The 20,954-nt window shown below is 39.1% G+C and overlaps 1 protein-coding gene and 1 long non-coding RNA gene across 2 annotated transcripts in view; one reads left to right on the forward strand and one right to left on the reverse strand.

Annotated features, from left to right (window-relative positions):
- LOC125139374 overlaps window positions 1–9,183 on the forward strand; it is a 15,738-nt gene extending 6,555 nt beyond the window's left edge. The window contains exon 2 of the long non-coding RNA XR_007138430.1: window positions 9,150–9,183. This is a non-coding gene — a long non-coding RNA (uncharacterized LOC125139374). The remainder of the gene's footprint in view (window positions 1–9,149) is intronic.
- On the reverse strand, window positions 8,062–18,901 carry irs2a (insulin receptor substrate 2a). Its single transcript, XM_027156136.2, has 2 exons — window positions 15,508–18,901; window positions 8,062–10,085 (listed from the first exon to the last, which is right to left on the reverse strand). The coding sequence occupies exons 1-2, from the start codon at window positions 18,677–18,679 to the stop codon at window positions 10,081–10,083; spliced, it is 3,177 nt and encodes a 1,058-aa protein (XP_027011937.2). The 5' UTR covers window positions 18,680–18,901; the 3' UTR covers window positions 8,062–10,080.
- Window positions 18,902–20,954: the final 2,053 nt, after the last annotated feature.

Genomic DNA, 20,954 nt, shown 5'->3' on the forward strand with positions numbered 1-20,954 from the left:
ATGTAGAGTATGTTGGAGGAATTCAATAATAGTTTAGTCACTGTGGACATACTGCAGGTGTTTACCGTGTTAGAGACAGAGACAAAAAATATATAATAAAGAACATGTATATATTCAAGCCACAAAAAGAAATTCACCTTCTTTTGCTATAACAAGTTGGCTATGTGTTTTGTTGTTGTTGTTGTTGTTGTTGTTGTTGTTGTTCAAGATACTTGATGTACTAAGTATATATTTTTTAAATTACATATATTTTACAATTTTCACCCTTTAAACTCCATGCACATTCAGAAGTCCATACTTACATTCATCTTGTCACAATATACATTTGCTATGGCCTTTACTGTCATTTAATAACTACTAATAATATGCCCTTGTGACAAAATAAGCCTAGAGTTTAAGTAGATAAACTGACAAGTAAAATAGAGCAGAGACAATGGAAAATGTCAGCAGCATGTTGAAAGGTTCCTAGAAAGCCTTGTTTCCTAGAAACCCTCAAGCTTTAAGGTCAGTGTGAACTTTTTGAACATTTTGAACTTTTTTTGAGGGTTTTGTCCAAGACTATGTTCATGAGAGCCCTTATATTATCCAAGCATAAGAAGAAAAAATACATCATTACAAGATTTTGCTTTTGGGCACCACATCAGATTATTTCCTAGTAATAAATGCTTTAATGCATATTATTCTGGACTTTTGTGGAACCATGCACCTTGCACCATAGCACCACAAATGGTCATAAGGAAAAGACATAGCATTCTTCATAAGGAAGGGAGACTGAGTATAAATTCTAAGATGCAGCCAGACTGTAGCAGTCATGTCAGGTGATTACAATGACTATCGTGAATATCAGCCTAAATGCAGATCAATGGCTCTTAGTTTAGATATGCATCTCGTAGATATGCATTTGTGCTGATACTCATAATATATCAAAATATGTTCTGTTCATCATCCTTTATATTTACAAAAAAAATAATAAAAATAAAGGTGGACTAAGACTAAGCACACATAACACATAAGCACACAACACTGTTGAGATATTGAAGCTATAGCTAAAGGTAATACAAATTAAGAGCATTTATTCAATTAATATTCTAATTCTAACTATTAATATAATAGGACTGATTTTGCCAAAGGGTTGTGTATATTTTTTGCATTCGACGGTCAAATGATTTAATCTACATAATGGATTGTTTCAGTGTTTGTCATGAGCTTTTGAAGAAAAAGGCTAATAATCAGTTCTGTTTGCTTTCTCTGAGACATTGAGAGGCGATTTGAAGTTAAAAGGGATTGGGGCGGGGCTTCGAGCACGTGGACTTGTTTTCTTCCCTGCGCGAGCTCCAATTCCCTTTCCCCAGCCCAGCTCCACCCCCATCACACCTCCCCTGCGCGCGCATAGCACGAGATTACGCAACACATTTCCGGTGCTGTTTGGAACACTGCAGAGCTTTTTGGTGTTTTTTTCTGCTTGATGTCGATGTACGAAAGCTGTTTGTTCCCATGCATGAAAAAAATCTCATCAATATTTCTATAAAATGATTGCGTTATTATGAGACCTTTTTTTTAATAGAATCAGGGCGGCATTTCGTCCATGTATCGCGTTATTTTAAATTTTATTTCCTGCGTGGCAAAAATGAGCTTCTCGAAAGTGTACACGTGTGCATCTGCACCCAGCCCCTCGCTGACAGTTTTCGTGCACGTGAGCTGTTGTTTATTCTTCACACGTGAGCTGCGGAGCTAGTCTGCACGCGCCCAATACCTACGAGCAATAAATAAATAAATACTTCTTTTTTTAACTTGAACATGACCTGTTTATTTAAACAGTAAATGTGTTATTTAAAGCACGAGAACTGAACTCGTTTGCATGAACATTAAATTAGATTTATTTATTTATTGTAAATTCAATTATAACCATCTGTAAGAAATGCAATGGACCTTTTGGGGTTAAAAAAAGTTCTGTGCTAAAAAGTTTCATGAGTAAAATTGTGTGTAAACATTACAAAATTTTGATCCACTCACGTCTAAGGTGTAAGTAATTGTAAATGATTTGTTAGGGGGAAAAATTGCATAAAAATATGAAAAAAGTCCATATTAGTGCACATTACATAAATCATAATGTGTGTCCTGAATTTTCACCTGCTCTGATGAACTAAGACCCTTCTGGAGTCTGATGCGTCTATGATCCAAGTCATCACCTGCTTGCATCAATCTCTGCTGCCTTATTTAAGAGCTTTAATGTTCTCCAACTCAGCAACATCATCAGATATTAGATTAGCACACTGTGAACTGAGGCACCCATTTCCGCTGGCCTCTGGGGATTATGGCTTCCTGCAGTAATCTTTCATAAGTGCTCCAAGAGACCCAGAGCCAATGCACCACACAGGTTAAAACACAGCAGTAAAAGAGTGGCTGGTGTCTTCAGCAAATAGAAGATGATTTGTGCTCACATCAAAACATCCTCTGATATTTATTTTTATCTGTGGTGCACAGCAAATTTCCAAATGCTAAATTGACAGCTGCAGTGTTAGTTTCATTTTTACAGTGCAGATGGGCTTTCATTAACACTGTAGGTGCGAATTCATTAATTCAGCAGTGTACATCAGTTGGTATATCACTGTCTGTTATGCAAGGTTCCAAATGTGCAACATCAAACTGATTATATGCATCTGTAGCACACTTATATACAATATTCAGTTGATATGTATGGCCATTATTATATGAATGTGCAGGTGTATGCATGTTTCTTAAGTGGCCAGTGAATGCATATAATGTGTTATCTCTCAACAATGCTAGACAATGCAAAATAGAACTGTAGTTTCTCTTGAGAGCTGCACTGAGGACAGAAACAATCATCACTGATTATCAGGTAGTCTTGGAAACGTTTTCCATATCATAAGGTACATTTAGCCAATACATCATCAGGATGTTGCTGTTTTAATTTTGAATGTGGTCATTAGATATATTATGTGGGGGTAAATAAATTTCATTCTGAGAGGTCCAGAACTCAGTGTTCTCATACCTTATGTTCATGTGCATATTGTGCAAAAGGATTTACTAAATCAGTGGCTTATTTGATATAGAATAGCATGTAATAAGAAGTGCTCAATATCTTGGATATTGGATTTCAACAACAACAAGTGAGTGTTAGGGGGTAGGGGGATTTTTCACAATGTTCCTGTTCTCTTAATGATACCTGCTATTCAAGTAAATGTCAACAGCTGGACAAAAACTGTTAAAGTGGTGATTTAAAAATATTTTTTTGATGACAGTAGGAATGAAGCCTGTTTTTAAAGCTGTTCTGAATCTCATTATTTTCATTTCCCGAGCCTTTTATGGTTTTTCACTATTTTCACTGTTCTCACTCCAGCATCTCTTTTCAGTATTTGAATTGGATTTGAAATTATTTGTACATTTGACTGTATAGTGAACCTTTTTTTTTCTTTTGCAAACAGACTCACTCTAGAACTCTGAGCATCGCAGTTCCCTCAGAGATTTTGAGACAACACTCATATTCGGATGTGTGTTTGCACACACGTTTGCATAATGCATGTGTGTATGCTACCATGGCTACTAATGGAATCCTCGGAGATGGTGCACTGTTCTGTCTAGAAGGATAAAGTCTCCTACATGCTTTGTGTGGGTGTTTGTGAGCATACAGTACATGTATACATCCACATGACATCCTTGAAGGAGTACACTCTAGCATTTTTCAGCTGATTGTATATCAGTTACATCAGTAGTGTATAATCACCATGGATCCCTTACATGGATCACTGATCTGATATAAAATGGAAGGGCACAACCTAATGTATATTTATCAGTAGCTTGACAATGAAACTACTGTATTATCACTTGTACCACACAGTCTCAATGATGTCTATCAAGTCTTTACGGGGTGTTTGCCATGTTTCTTCCAAATGCCAAATATTTTAAATAGAAAGCTTGTAACCATTTTCTGTCAAAAAAAAAAAGGAAAGAAAACTTTTTTTGGCATTTTTGTACTTTTGATTGGACTTTGACTGAAGTAAATAATTCACCTTGTTCATATTCAGAACACATGTGAATATATTTAACAGGCATTCATGGCAAACACAAATCACCCATTTGACCACAAATCTGTTGCAAATAAAAACAAAAAAATCTTGAGGACATTTGTCTAATGGTGTCAGAATGAATCAGTGATTTTCTAAGTAAAAATAAATGATTTCTAGCTGCTCACACATGGTGAGATTTTAATTTACACATTTTAAAGAAATTCGATTTTAAGACAGACTTCAACTTTTAAGAAATTAGAATTCTAATAAATTATTATTGACTTCTTTAACAAGTGCTTCACAGCCCAAGGGCTTCCATTATAAGTGGGTTTTATGGAAACTCTTATCCCTGGTAATCTTCTTAAATTATTTTGACATTATTGATGGCTTCCAAACTTTTTTTCTTGTACTTACAAGACTATAAATTTATGCTACATTACGCTTCCCGCTTAGTCATTAGTGGTTCTTGCATCTAAAACATGCACATCACGCTTTTCTGCTGATGCTGACTACTGTACTTCATAAGTCATCCATTGCTTTTGCTATTTGACAGTCTACCAGAAAAATCTAAGTGGTCCCCAGTGAGAGCTTACTGTAACTGCTTAGTAATGTGTACTGCAAAATCGACACAAGCTTATCAATAATAGAGTTACTAAACACTGTGGATAAGCGATGATCACCAAGGAGTATTGTGGTGAGAGTGGGCCAGCCTATATTTTGTGTTCTTGTGAAATAATTGTTTTCAGCGTCAGCTATGTTTGCTTAAATGCACAATTCTTTCCTGTAGATCACATGCCCAAACATCATTTCCCAGCTGCCTTTATGATTTTCCTAAAATCATTAAGCAGATGCTTTTTCAATGCAACTGAGGCAGAATCCAATCCAGAACTGAGGGCCAGCAGTGGATCTAAGGTAGTCATGGGATTTGAACACAGCCTTCCATCGTTGAACCTTAACTGCTGAGTTATTACAGCTTTTGATCTCTTCTGTGTCTTAAACTTACCATCTACTTAATGCAAAGCACAAGCTATTTTCCTAAATAGGAATTTAATTCCAACCTCAACTTGTTCTGTCAAGTCACAAATCCCCTTAACTATCTACTAGTGTACAGCTTTATGACACATGATAGGCTCACAGGCACAGTCTGAAAGGGGATAGCTTGCCAGTTTATTGCAGGATGGAAAACCCCCAATATCCTTATTGCCCTTTAGAGACTAAGAAGCAGCTCATGGAAAGACCAATTTGTTTATCTTCTATCAGAAAGGTAGAAGCCCTTTGAACCTGCCTAATCCATCCCTATGGACTCACTTCTGCTTGGAGCCACTGCTACTGAAGATGGTTCAACATTGGCAGCCTGCAAATCCCCATGAGTTTTCTGAGGATGGTACCGCATAGACACCCTAAAGTTGGCTGTGAGTGTTCTTTCTTGGAAAGCGTTAAGACACCAATTGCTAAGAACAGTTTACACTCAGCCTTTATATTTTTACTCACTGATGCTGAGTTTTTTGGTTTGTCTGAGGTCTGGTTTGTTGCGAAATTTGACTTCAGAACATCTGCAGAACATTTACATTAGGGTCAGGTTCTAGATTTTACCATATAACAAACCAGGAAAAAAATAGTGCCTAATTTGTTCTCAGCTGAGAGATTATGCCTGAGGCAGAAGTTGCACCATAGTGCTCTTTGTGTTATGGATCACTAAAGACATGAGGGAGAAAATGCACACATGATTAATACCAGCAGGAAAATGATCACAGATGTTTACTTGTGTAACAAGGTTGTGTTAAATCTGTTTCTGAAAGTTTCCCATAGCACTAGTCCATAACCATTATGTACAGGACATGTAGACAATTCACACTTCACTACATTTATGATTCTGACTCTGATTTTTACTTCAATACCATGTTTTGGTAAAAAAAAAGAAGTATCTAAGACATCCTTTATACAATTATCCCCATGCTACAACAGCCATGGTATTGTCAGTTTTATTTTCTTTTGACACTGTGAGCCTAAATGTTCTAGACACACACACCCTTCCCCCTGTGAGACTGGCAGTACAAACAGTATTGAGTTTGGGACTGTGTGTTCCTTCACTGTGTGTTGTTCACTTTCTATGAGGTAGCATTGCTCCTCATGCACAGACATCACAGTAAAGGAAAATGGCTTCACAGTACCCTCTAGGTGGAGTGGACCAACAATTGGCCTCAACTAGTGAGAATGAATATTCAAGAGAACACCCACAGGGACTACATTTGTGCCAGGCCTAGAAACTCACAAAATGGTCTGCCCCTGTGGCAGTGTCTGTGTGTTTGTTAGGACTGTTTAATGAGACAGAAATCGAAAGTCTTCAGAATCCAATATTTTTTAAAGAATTCTACCTGGAAATTTACTCATATGTATTTGAGTCTTTTACACAATCAGGGCTATGTAGTAAGGGGAGGCTATTCACCTGTTTATGAATATTCCTTTGGGTAAAACCTACAACATTCCCTTTTGGGTAATGCTGTTATTACTTAATGGAAAGTGTGATAAGATTTCATTCTTTCCTTGTAATATTTGAAAAATCGATTCAAGCTGTAGCCATTTTCTTTCAACTGACTCTTGATAATATTATTCTAAGCAAATATTTATCTGTTCTGCTGCCACATATTTAGGTGTATGACAAGTGCAAGACATCAAACATGAATGGCTCTTAGCAATATATTATGCTTTTACAATTTTCAGCTAATATTGTTTTTCCTGTCTGCTGGGATTTTGGCTCCTGCTCCAGGTTACCTCCAGGGGGTCCTGTCATTTTGATTCTACACATCAGTCAACAAGCATTGAGTGGTGCCACCTCACATCTCCAGAGATGCTGGTTTGATCCTGAGCTCATGATCTGTTCTGTCAGGAGTTTCACATGATCTCCCCATGTATTTGTAGGTTTTATCCTAATTTTCAAAAGTTTGCTGGTGTTTGGCAGACTTTGCTAAATTGCCCCTAGGTGTGAATATGTCTGTACATGGTGCCCTGCAGTGGACTGGCATCCCATTCAGGGTGTATTCCAACCTCATGCCCATGTGTTTCTTGGTTAAGCTCTGGATCCTAGTCACTCAATGGAATTATGTTAATATTTTATTAGACATTATACCATTTCTAAGCAAACTAGTTAGATTTATGTGTGTGTGATGTCCAACATCATAACTGCTTTACCTGTACAGAGAGGGGAGAGAGAGAGAGAGAGAGAGAGAGAGAGAGAGAGAGAGAGAGAGAGAGAGAGAGAGAGAGAGAGAGAGAGAGAGAGAGAGCACAGAAAATTACAGCAGCACAACCAATTTTTTTTTAATGTTTTGCTTCCTGAACAGTTTTTGCTGATTGTGACTGGATCCTGGTGGTTTAGGACAAATATAGTTGTTTTAATGCGTGCAGTAGAAAGCATAACTGGATATTGGCTGGCGCACACACACACACACACACACACACACACACACACACACACACACACACACACACACACACACACACACACACACACACACACAGAGTTTAGCGCTATGCAGCTCTTTTGCTTGCTTCTTCATGGCGCTAGATATAACGGAATTCCACTATGGGGTCGTTCTCAGTGGGGTAGTTTCCTGTGTCCGTTTCTTAAGGATAGAGACGTGTCGCCGAAGGGCAGTCAGGGTAGTTTTAGGCTGAATGCCCGACTTCTGAAGCAGTATCCCGCTCTTTATCGCTGTGCCTGGAAATCGCTCTGTTCCGGCCCCCCTTCATCCTTTTTCATCTGCTCACCCGACCGGAAGTAATCATTTAGTTTTGTTTACGAATGGACATGGCGTTCCTTCCTTTATTCGCCCCAGAGCCTGTAGTCATGGTAATATCCGGTGCTGCACGTCAGCTTTGTTTATGTCCTTTTAATAAGCTCTGACATTGTGCTCTTTTGCCCAGCAGTCTTAGATTATTTAGCTGATGTCACTCTCATTTGTTTTCAGTGGGAAAAAAAGCCAGTTTTAATTATAAAAAGTAAATATAGACAATAAAAAAGAACAAGACTACATTTGACTTAAATGACAATATTTATTTAGTTATTGCATGTGCCTATCCTTTATGAACACAAATAAAATATATATTCTACTAAGATAGTTTAAATATCATTTAATAGCATTAGAACATCACAACAAATAGAGTATGACATTTGGACAATGGAAGACACAGCAAGTTCAATCAATGTTTTACTATATTATACTCCAGGAATACTGTTAAATGTTAAGTTCATTAAAGGAGGCAGAAATAAGATGTACAAACAGAATATAGTCAATCTCTGTGTAAAATCTTTTTGACAAATACATTAAGAATCTTTACACATTTGGTTCCTCTTTGTAAACTAATTTTGCTTTTTCATTTGTAAATATTGCATAAAAAGAGGGTGAACAGATGGTACAGAAAAGGATTTGCGCTAGAATCAAGTAGCTGTTTTAAAGTATTATGTAATAAAGTGCCTTTCTGTGTGTCTTTTGATGAAGTCCTATATTTAAAAAAAACTACAGCATGTTATATATTAAGCAACAGAATACGCACTTCATCTGTGCAAACTGTTAGACATTTTATACATGTTTTCTGTGTTATTTTGATTTTAGAGATTAGCTCTTGATCCTTTTGAGACAGAAGAGATTCTTTAGCAAACTGTGTCTAATTTGTTTATGTATGTACTTTGTGTATAGTTTGCAAAATTAAACAGGGGTAAAGAAACAAGGAATTCTACAGTTATTTTGGTTTATTTCTCCCTCTCACATTTTAAACGAGTTACATGCACTACATTCAAAAGTGTCATGTATTACAATCTGGAGCTGCTTGCCATCAAGGTCGGCTGTCAACAACTGGCAACCCACTGTGAAGTGCCTGTGTTTCTACCAGTTACTAAGTACACTGTGTACTTCACCACTTAGTCAGGTCAATAAATAAAAACACAACCATGTTCACCATCACTAGGTATACAGTGAATCTAGTTCTGGTGCAGTGTCCAAAAAGGGAGACATTTTAATAGGGTGCATCTCCATCTCTATACCAATCTATACATTATATATAATGATATATGCGTGTGTGTGTGTGTGTGTGTGAGAGAGAGAGAGAGAGAGAGAGAGAGAGAGAGAGAGAGAGAGAGAGAGAGAGAGAGAGAATATCATAAAAATAATACTTATTCCTGCATTAATCTTTATGAAGGTAGGTAATCGTCGTGTGCAACAACCACATGATTTAGTGATTCAACTTGCATATTTCAGACACATTTCCAAATTATATTATTATTAAGTGGCCTCTTTCATATAAACATTTCAAGGTGAGATTAAATAAGCATCTATAAAAAAATATGTTCGATATATTTTGTATTTTTAGATCTGTCTTATTACATAGGTCCTAATTAGTATATACCAGCAAATTCTATATCAGTGAAACAGTAAGGCTTTGGACTGGAAATGTAAAGAAAAATAATGATAAAAACATAAATCAGCATTATGTCTGACTTTTGTACACCCCCAAAAGACTCTCTTCCTGAGGTAGGGCATGTAGCCATCTCCTGGGTCTTTGTCGCTAATCAGAAAAGGTCATGAACATTAGTAGTTAAACTAGAAATAAATAAATCATTAAATATGTACCTTTGTTGAGGTTCATGTGTATGGTAAGGTAAATAGTAGACATTCTGGTTATGGTTTTTGCTTTTGCAGGGTAAGTTGATGAGGTGTGGCTGTATTTCTATTAATTCCTCAAAGTCCAACCAAATAAAGTGTTAACAACAATAAAAAATAACTGATACAACATACATACATAACACAAGTTTGTGACTGTTGTCACCTACAGAGCAGCAATTTGCAGTTCCTGAAGAACAGAGCAGATTGTGGTTTCCATGCTTGCAGAGAGGGCCACATTTAAAGTGTCCAGCCTGGACAGGATCAACATTTATTCTGTCAGGAATGCAGAGTGAGGGTCGAAGGTCAAGGTTCATCAACAGCAGCAAAATTCAGCTGCGGCAGAGGCCACCTCTGGTCATAGGCCTACACTACCACAGTGATCCAAGAGATGATCAATCTGAGGGACAGAAAGACAAAAAGCACTGTGGTTAAAAGATGCATGTACTCCTCACATCTAAAGAAGCTTCTAGGTAATAATATTAGAAATGAGACTAAACATAAACCATGTAGTGACAGAGTTCATATGCGAGTCAGCAATAAGGTGTCAGAGGTGCAATATGACTAATGCCCCTTCCTATAAAAGATTTTATAAACATTCCACTGTCTACTGCTAACTTCTCTTTTGAACAGATGGTGTATGACAGGGATTAACTCTTCATGCACAGTCATGTTTAAAATCCCACACAGATAAATGGGGGATGAGGGTGGGACAGCAGTAAGAGCATGAACATCAACCTAGTCAGCTACAGTGTACCTTCGATGGACTAATCCCAATATAATTACATTATAATCCCAATGGAATTACAGCCACTGACTAAAGGAATGAAGGAAATTCTCCAGCTCTGGCTCAGCACTTTGAATGAATAAATACATAATCTGATCAATAAAGAAAAACTCGAGCAAACTGTTAGGGAGCTTTTAGACAGAGAGTATGTAGAATGTGGTCGCTTAAAAAAGTGCAAAACTTCCAAAGTTGCAAAAACAAACAAAAAAACAAGTTATATCAATGGCTCCTTAGATACTAGGTTATCCTTAGTATACTAGGTTAGCCAATAGTTAGAACTGTGAGCACAAAAAGCAATTATACTAGGGAGAATAGACTAGAAGATTATAATATAAACTATGTGAATATGGGCAGTATATACCTATATTTCATTACCCAGTCTTTTTTTGCTTCCAGTCGAGACTTTGCCCATCATAACAGGCTGATGCAGCATGTTTTGGAGGCCATTTTAGTTCATGTGTCCTCACACAGCAGCCCATTAATCCAGCGTGCAAGCTATTGTAATTCTGTTCACTATGAAGTGGCTCGATGGCCCCAAGGCTGGCACATAAAAGTTGGTTCAAGCCCCTTAGGAAGAATTCAATTTTGCAAAACTGCTGATTGTTCAGACTAGAGGAAAACAGTCCAGTAATGATGTGAAAATCTCAGGCCCATTCTCACAGAAAATGGTAAAATCAGTCCATTTTTACAGAAACCACATAGGAGACAATTAATTAAGAAAGCTCTAAGATCCTTCAACAATAACCTGCAGTTTCCCAGACCAAATCTGTTCAACGCCAATTACGTTACATAAAGGCTCCATTATGGTCACTTGGAGAAAATGTTGCATAGCAATTTCTCAATAATCACTAGGTTATCCTTAAGCTTGCATTTCTCTTCCCCCACCCAACCTACACAGTTACATGTTTGTCCTTAACATCTCTCTCTAGCTATAATTACTCTAAGTACATAATGTGCAGCATTCAAACATTGATCATGATACTGCTACTGTATATCTGAGAAAGAAAAACATCTAGATTGCCTTAAATCTACAAAGATCAATCTGAATAAGAATAATTATTTGCTCAACATTCCAGGCATTCCACTGTTCAATATTTACCTAGCTCTGGTTAATACTGAACTGAAATGGAAACTTCAAGACAACATCCATATCTTAAAAAAACATTTCAATGGGCATCAAAGCCACAACTAGCACCAGTGTTGAGAAAATTAGCTTCCATGTTAAAATTAAGAGCTCATTCTGACTTAAGTGTGTGGTTTTTAAGATAAGCAATTATTCTGCTAGGAAATACACCCACAGTGACATTGTGAGCACTTTCTAAAAAAGAAAATGAATGAGTGAAAGTAAAACTAGAGGATTTAAAGGGCACTGTTTTAGCTTTCTGCAATTCGGCATAGACCCATTAAATATCCCCAACAGGATAAAACAAAGACGTAAGCAGAGCATTTGGGTATAAGGCAGCCATGTAAAGAGCATATATGTGGTTTGAAATTGCTATTTTTAAGCCGTATTGGGTCAAAAGGTCTCCAACTGAGATGAGGCAATCTGATTTCTCTAGAAATCATACTGTTCATGCCCTAACGACATCTCCAGATTTATGAAAAAATGACTGGATGATGGTATAAAACTGCAAAAATGGTAAGTAAATAAATAAATAAACAAACTGCAAGTGTAACTTGACCTCCCTGCTGTATTGGATGTGAGGTCTATTTGAGGACAGGTTTGTTTTGGACCTGCAGGAGCTTGAGCGTGTTTGTGTGTGTAAACGCCTCTTATTCCCTTCACCACAAGCTGCTGAACAATGTCTAATCCCCTTTCTCCCTCAAGCGTAATCTCCTTCTCATGTCCCAGGCTAAATGTGGGTAATGTTGACGGTGTTGCTGCGGTTATCTTAGCTGGGAACATCCCGGCCTAGTTTAGCCACTGAGGGCTTTGCAGGGTGGGGAGAGTCTAAAATACTGAATGTGTGAATGCATATTAGATAACCAGGTGTCTGGCTAGGTTAAAGGTGGTGTTTTTAAGTCTCATATTAGGTTCAAGAGAACAAGGACAGAACAGGAATGCTTACCTAAAATTCCATTTAGATATCTGCACGTCTAATCTGACAGAAAACTCTTGAAATAACTAAATTAGCCCTCCATCATGCCCTCTGTTCTCAGCTGTCAGTCAGTCTCACAGCCAAACTGCACTAATGGAAATGAATGGCATGAAGAAGAAAACAAGGAGGGGGAGGGAGAAGGGGGAAGTGCAGCAGTGAAAAAGTGTGTGTGTGTGTGTGTGTGAGAGAGAGAGAGAGAGAGAGAGAGAGAGAGAGAGAGAGAGAGAGAGAGAGAGAGAGAGAGAGAGAGAGAGAGAATGAATGAGTGAATGAGAGATAAAGAGGAGTATGTGTGTAGGAGGGAAAGAGAAAGAAAATGAAAGAGAAAAACAACAGGTCAGAATGGGTTTAAAGCTGTGGATTGAGATTAGTACAGTGGGTTTGAAGGTGAAAGACAGAAAGAATGAGACTGTAACAGAAGGGATGGTACTGGTATACTAAGCATGCACACAGCTCTAGCTGGCTCCTCGCCTCACAGGCCAGTGGTGAGTAAGTGCCATGCTGACACCCGACCAGCTTGATCAAAACAGATCCAGTGGCTCTGTCTGTGTGCTTGCATATATGCAGTACAAAGAACACTATATTTCTCCTCATATTTCCTTGTTCCTTGTTATACTGTTTCCCTCAGTCGTTATATCTTTACGTCATACTGTTTCCCTCGCCCTCTTTCATGCTTATTATTATTATTATTATTATTATTATTATTATTATTATTATTATTATTCCCACCATCTCAACTTCTGTCTTGCTAACATTTTAAGGGACGAGTCCAACTAGCCCCTGTCCTGGGGCCGAAACAGATGGTGTGCTGTCATTAGTGTATTGTCTGTGCTGCTGCTATGCCTGATAACAGGCGGAAGTGAGTGGAGTAGCAGGTGCACTTAGACACACACACTTCTCCCTGACTGGCCATCTGCCCCCACACACATACAAAAACTCAAGGAGGCCCAAGAACCCTGAAAGATAGAGCAAGACACAGAGAGAGTTTAACTGTGTATTCATATATCTAGGATTTCTACCCTAGGGAACTCTCTCTTTTATCTCTATTTCACCTCTATATTGCATGTCAATTGAAGGGCAAAAGTTAATTCGCTTTGTTTTAAGTGAACTTAGAGTTTAGTTCTTTGAAATAAAGAAGGAATGGAGAGGTTAGAATGTATCATGCAGTATCATGCACCGAAGCACTGCTTTGCATCCAAAATGTTACTCATGCTCATAATTTTTTTCATCCAGCCCAAAAAAAAAAAATGCAAAGCATAAATCTACTGTGACCTTTCTCTAAGCCTGTTCTGATGTGTGTGAGATTTAAAAATCATTCATAATCAATTTTCTTCTCTATATAGAGCACTTTTATCTGCACCTTTATCTGCACCTTATCTGAAACCCTTAAAAACAACAGCACTGACTAAAAGTCAAACTGTGGCCACTTTGATGGGCCACAAGCAACATTATTCATGAAAGAAAGTCCTTTCACTCCCTCCCACTGTTGTTCCAACAGGCTCCTATTTTCCTTCTTTTTTAAACAGGGAAAAAATATAAAAGTAAGTCAGTCGAAAAATAAAACAAACTGTTAAAAATAACCCCAAATCATTTGCATGAATACTCTAACAGGTTTGATTTATTCATAAAGGGGATGAATCGAACTCTTTCTATTTCACCTACTCACTGTTGTGTGCATTTCTAACATATAGGGGGGAAAGTTAATTCATTGGACATTAACAAACCCTTACCTTCACGGATCATTGCTCAGCTGCAATTGGACGTGTTATAAAATGAACACAGTGGAGGATGGAAGCAATATGAAGTACGTGCCAGGGTGCACAACACGCGTGGCTGTGTGTTGCCACATGCAAAAACAGCATGCTCGGTGAAAGGCCCCAGGCACTTACATTAGTCATCACAGCATATTGCTCCAGCATGCGAGAACACTCCATGGCGCACACACACCCACTCATAATTAGGCAAATTATCGGTGCTAGTTTCGCTGCTGCAAGTCGTGGATGGCTTTTAACACATGATGCATTCGGAGATGAACGATAAAGTAAAACAAAGCATTTTCTTCGAACATTTTAAAGCAGAGAGGCGCACTGGAGACGCAAACAAGGATCTGACTTAAGCTCGAGCCTCAAAACAACAATCTCACGTTCCCTTCACAGTCTAAGAATAGCGTTCTTTTAAATAATGCAGCACGAGTCATAGACTACTTATGAAAGCACTAAAAACTTGTGTTTGATAATATAGCGATTATTTAATCTTTCGTTGACAGCAAGACCAAAACATGAGCGCCTTCCCCCACAACCTGCAATGCTACGCACTTTGTTTACCACTGCACATAGCCAGTGCGCTTCGTCACGTTCAGCACGTCTGAAATTCCAGGGAATTCCTCTGAGTGAAAAACACATTCTCTCAGTCACAATAACAAGGTCTCGTCTTGCAAAGCCTGAGGAAAATGCTAGAAAACAAACGTTATACTGATTGCGCGACGAATTGCGTAACATCACATACATCACGGATTAATGCTCACAGGCGTGCAGCGTATTGGGCTATTTTATTTCACTTCAAAATATTATGAGAACAAAATAAAACGAATAAAAATTCCTAAAATAAAAATGTCACTTCAGTTGAAAGCTTATTATGCTTTTTCCACAAAAAACAAAATCGTGTAATAGAAATTAATGCTTAAAAAGTAATGTACAATTAAATGCTTTAAATGCACCACCAATATTATGAGCTAAAAATAGAATTGTGATGAAATTACTAATCCAGAATATAAACATACATCTTTCATGCATAAATGTCAACTTTTTCAACTAAAAATTAGTATGATAAACAATACGTGTCCCTTGTTGCAAGGTTTACTGTTGCCACTGGACCCCTATCCTTACATGCTTCATCATGTGTGACCCATAACAAAAGAACATGTTAGAAGTACTCACCTTTCACAGTGGTCACTGTCTCCTTGAAACCCAGTGAAACATATGGACTGTCGTGTAGACCATTTATTCCTCCTTTGCAACAACCGATAGTCTTGAATCCCATCATATTTTCACAATTCCCAAACTCTCTATTTTCCATGAGGTTTAAAGCTATATAATTGAGCCCATGCTGGAACCCAGCAGAAGTCTCTTTGCACATGGGGCTTCCGTACTCCTCATCAGAACCCTCGCTGCTCCGGACAGACACATTCTCAACAGAGGCAGAATTATTTCGCTTGGACTTGTGGGCGAAAGAGGGAAACACTGGCATTACAGTGGTGGTGGACGAGAAGGTCTCTGAGCTGTGCCGTCTTCTACCGCGTGGGTCAGCTCGGATAACTTTTGCCTCGCCATCAGGGTCGATTGTAGTGTGGGGTAATAGGAATGACCCTATTCCTGGCATGTTGTCGTCACTAAGAGTAAGCCTCTGTACCCTATTAGTTGGGCTAGCCATATCGGTTTCCCTGTTCTCAGTGGTGATGGAGGGTGACACGCATGATTCATCAAACTTCATCTCAGCATAATCATCGTTCCTCAAGCCAGATGAAGAAGAGGAGATCTGCTCATCAGAGACATATGTTCCCCCATCAGATGGACAGTTGGTGAGCTCTGGGATTTTATGTAGAGCACTAGCAGAGGTTTCTGTTTTGGGTGAATGTGAGTTTAATTCAAGGTTCATATAGTCACAAAGTGGGGATCTTCTTACACTGCCAAGGCTGGGGGATGAAGCTTGGCTTTCTACTGATCCAGAGGGTAAAGAGTACTGTGGAGAGTCACTAAAGTCTATATTTATATACTCCCCTGGGCTTTTTGGCTCACTGGGGAGTGGATGTTCATTCATTCTTGGGAGCATCCTTAGAGTATCCAGAGATAATCTGTTCTGTCTGCTGACACGTGCTCTGTGCAACAGTCCGTCGTTCCGACTATGCCTGAGTGGGAGAAACATGGAGGGGCTGGGCAAGGATAGCCCAGGACTTGTCATAGACATGGCATTGCAGTTTGTCTCCTCTCCTCTTTTACGCCCCTGATTGTACATTACAACATACTGGTCTTCTCCTTTTTTAGAACCTTCATGTTTATTAGAATTTAGCAAAAATGTGTGTCGCTGTGCAGGCGTACACCCTCCATGGAAATAATCTGGTGGAGTTGCTGAGACACACGGATCGACAGGCGACATGTTCATATATTCCCCATTAGCCACTTTGGCATCTGTGGTCTCCAATGAGGATTTGGAGCCAGACCACATCCTCATGTAACCATTATCGTCTAGTGAACCAGTGCCGGGAGAACTGGTTGTGCCATGACTACCTGCAGCCTGTGGGTGGGACCTGGGATTGATGATCTGCTTGGGGGCAGAGACACACATGGGGCTCATGGGCACATAGTTGTCATTTTTGCTGCCTTGTAGTCCCACACCTGGTGTCATGGGCATGTAGCCATCATCACCTTGGTTACTAACAGAACTCCTGCTGGAGCCAATTTCAAGGTCCCCATAATCCTCAGGGTATGAAACCTTTGGGGAAACAGAGTGTGTGCTCTGCCCAGAATGGCCATTAGCATGCACTGCCCACATCAACATATATTCATCAAGTGAGGCCGAAGATTGATGAGAGGGGGTCCTAGGTTGTTGTGGTGCAGTTAGCGAGTATGTTCTCTTCCTGTATAACTTCTCAAATTCTAGCTTCTCTCTGCATACCTGTATCTTATTTGAGTAGCTTGATGGACTGTCCATCATCATGTAACCATGGAGATCTGTGCTTTCACGGGAAGGCGGTGTCCCAGAAAAGGATGAAGGTGTATTGCTCCGGTTGGATGTGTTGTATTTTGCATCTCCTGGGCTGGACCCGTAATCATCACATGAGAGGAAGCCAGTGTCACTAGGTGACCCAGAGACAGAGCCACTGCAACTTGAAGGCTTCTGTACTGCTGAGGTGGAGGTAGAACCATTCATGCTAGTAGACGAAAGGCTCAGTGGGCTTATCGGAGATGGGGGTGAATGAGATACAGGCACAGACATAGACATGGATCGGTTGTGATGTAGAAGCGATGCTTCAAAAGTACGGCATCCCACAGAAACCGTGTTGGACCTGCTCATGTGGTTTCGCACAGTGGGGCTTCCATTTTCTGATAGAGACATGGATACTGGCCTTGCCATGGTGCCTTCACCCTCACTTGCTGTGCGTATCCGGCAAGATGTAAACTTGTTGAAAGGCGATGTGGGTGCCACGATGTCTGTCCTTGACCTCCTTACCAACCCTGTCTGACTGGGAGGCAAATTGTGCAAGTTCCGTCGGGTGGGTACAGATATAGGGTTGGAGCCTGAAGACTGGCTTTTGCTACGTGGTCTGAACTCTGACGACTCTTTCATTGCTTTCATAGCCTCTAAAATTGTTTCATGTATGTTTTGTGCCACTACAGAATCATCTGCCTGCATCCAAAGCTCCCCGGGTCCTGTAGAGGCTGATCTGCCCACCTCAATGAAAAAAAAGCTGTCAGAATGACCACATCGTCTTATGTTCATGAGCTGCAGGCTGACAGATGGAACTTCAGTGTTAAGTTTCACAAAGCTAATTGAACGACTTGATAAACACAACCTGTAAACTCCCGTGATGTTTCTAGTCTGTCCAAGTCCTTTGGACTTTAAATTCACTTGCCATACCTCTTTGTAAGCAGCGTTTACTGGAGTAATCATACCGTAATTACCTTCGTCAAAACCCACTAAAGAGGACGCAGAGTTGGTGACTCCGCTGTCACACACTTTCCCCTCAGTCATTAAATCGGTGAGGTCTCTGTACCAGCTTTCCTGCTCGTTTTCGTTTTCAGCAGCTACGGCAAAATATTCGTCCTTGGTATAGAGAGCTATCAGGTGCCTGTTTTTTGCGTCTGCGCGTTTGTTTATGCTCAAACAGGAGTCCAGAAAGATGACTCTTTTCGCAGCTGATTTGTTTTTCCATTTCTTCTCGCTTTCATAATACTCCAACCTCGCTGGCAAGCAATCGCTTTGCTCTTTCAAAACAAAAAATCTCCGGTGTCCATGCTTCTGTTTTTTAAGATATCCACTTTTCTTGACGTTGTTTGAAAACATGTTGACGTTGGATAACGAAGTCCCTCCAGTTAGTGGCGGACTCGCCATCCTAGCGCTTCAAAATATTTCGACTTACTTTCAACTTGTAACTTGTTTTCCCCAGCAACAAAAATCAAACGAACCTACAGCCGAACAGTTCCGTTGTGTAATTGTGCGCCTGGCGCTGGTTCGCTACAAAATAACAGCGCTTACAGAATGACTGAACTATAAGAGAGAAAAACAACGCGTGACGTTTACACACGTCCTTGCTTTGGTCAGTGAGGAAAACACACAGTCATATAAGGCGGCGCATCCGTCGAGGGGCGTAACTGCCAATCTAAAAAGCACGACTCCTCATTGGACTCATTGGTCGACTAAAAAAGATTCACGTTTGGATGAGCCAATCAGCGCCAGAGGCTCCGGCGAATCCCCCACACGCAAACCGTTCCCTCCTCCGACCCTGATTTGAATACACTGCGAAGATGACACACGTTTTACTGTACCTACTGTGATGCATTTCTTCGTCAGACTACATGTGCACAGTTAAAAATAACGAAGAAATCATAAATAGCCTTTATTTAACAAAATTCTGGCTTATTACCAACAAAGTATATTTGAAAAGTTCACATTACTTAAAACGCAGTTTATAATACCTAGTCGTCTGACTAAACCATGTTCACGCCATTTCGTCTTAAACCAAGGTTGTTTGTTTAGAAATTGGGATGTTATTTTTCCCATCTTGCTGGCAGGCTGTCTGACTTGTAAACAAGAGCTCGTGACGCCTATTTTTACTCGCGCGCGGGTGTCCGTGTGTCCAGCTTGACCGCGCACTTCCTGTGCTGCGTGTATTTATATATCAGCACTGGTGCACTCACGAAGCATGCAGTTAAAGTAATTGAAATGAATCTATTTGAAGCGAACAGCTATGCTTTCTTCGCACTGTGTGCTATTTAATACATTTAACGTTGCATTAACATGAATGCTAAAGCCTCCTGGCAGGCTAAGTTACCCAAAACGAAATAATGCTTATTTTAGTTTCCGAAGCACAGGAATTTGGACTTGTTTATTCCATAACATTAAAATGTAATATTAGCACGGAAATGACGCCACCGCATGGCCATATAAGACTTACCCCAGTAGTGTTCATACAAAACGTCATCAATGTTTTCTCTCACTTTACACCACAGATACGGGACGCTGTTGGGTTTCTTTATAAATAAAAAAATTAACTATCGAATGATTGCTCACAGTCTTTATCTCCGTTATGTGCTTATTCATTTCTTCTTTCTACTACTACTACTACTACTACTACTACTACTACTACTACTACTACTCCTACTACTACTACTACTACTACTAATATTACTACTACTACTCCTAATACTACTACTACTACTGTTACTAATAAAACCTTGCTTTCAACATATATAATTTTGCAGTTATTATTCCCTGCTGTTTATATAATATTTAATCTTTTTTGTTGTCTTTTGCTTAGACTGATTATGATGAATCCTGTCAAATTGAAGGCCATTTGTTTAGAAAATGTATAATGTGTATTTATTTACAAATAATAAATAAATAAGAAAATAAATAAATAAACAATTGATAAAACAATTGATAAAATTGATAATAAACTATAAATAAAAATGACTGTAAACAGAAAATTAAGTATTGATATTGTACATATTTGGCAACTCCAAACCATATAAAAATGTATATTTACAAAGTAATTTTTCTTTGTTATTATGTAGCTGGGATGAGCCACTTCCTATTCACGGTGATTTCAAGTGAAATTTTGTAGTTTATGTTTGTTATGTATGTTATGCTTAATTCATTCCAGATTTCTATAATTCTGGAGGAGATTGCAGAAAGAATGTGCTGACCAGAGGAGAAACAGAGAAACAGTACGACCTAGTGGTTATTTGTGGAAGCATCTAAAAAATACATGAAATAACGTGTATACACGACTTTCTGCAAAAATTAGAGGATGTCATCAGAAGGAAATTGTGAATAGTTCCACTAAAAATATATTAAAGAAAGAAAGAAAGTAAGAAAAAGTAAAAATCAGAGTGTTTACAGGCTCTCCACCTGCTTTAGGTGTTTCTTTTGGGTACTCTAGTTTCTTTTGGGTACCCCAGTTCAAAGACAGGCATTGTAGTTGGCTCTAAATAAACCGTGTGTGTGTGTGTGTGTGTGTGTGTGTGTGTGTGTGTGTGTGTGTGTGTGTGTGTGTGTGTGTGTGTGTGTGCTCTGTGAGTGTCCCCTGCCTTATACCTCTGGGAAAGGCTCCCTGTGATGTTCTCTCTGACTTAGTGTAAGTTACAGAAAATGGAAGAAATCTACG

Source organism: Tachysurus fulvidraco, chromosome 18 (genome assembly GCF_022655615.1).
Source record: "Tachysurus fulvidraco isolate hzauxx_2018 chromosome 18, HZAU_PFXX_2.0, whole genome shotgun sequence".
Classification (NCBI taxonomy): Eukaryota; Metazoa; Chordata; class Actinopteri; order Siluriformes; family Bagridae; genus Tachysurus; species Tachysurus fulvidraco.

Excerpts from the sequence above, each read along its gene's own strand:
- irs2a (XM_027156136.2), bottom strand. The coding sequence starts at position 18,679 with ATGGCGAGTCCGCCACTAACTGGAGGGACTTCGTTATCCAACGTCAAC.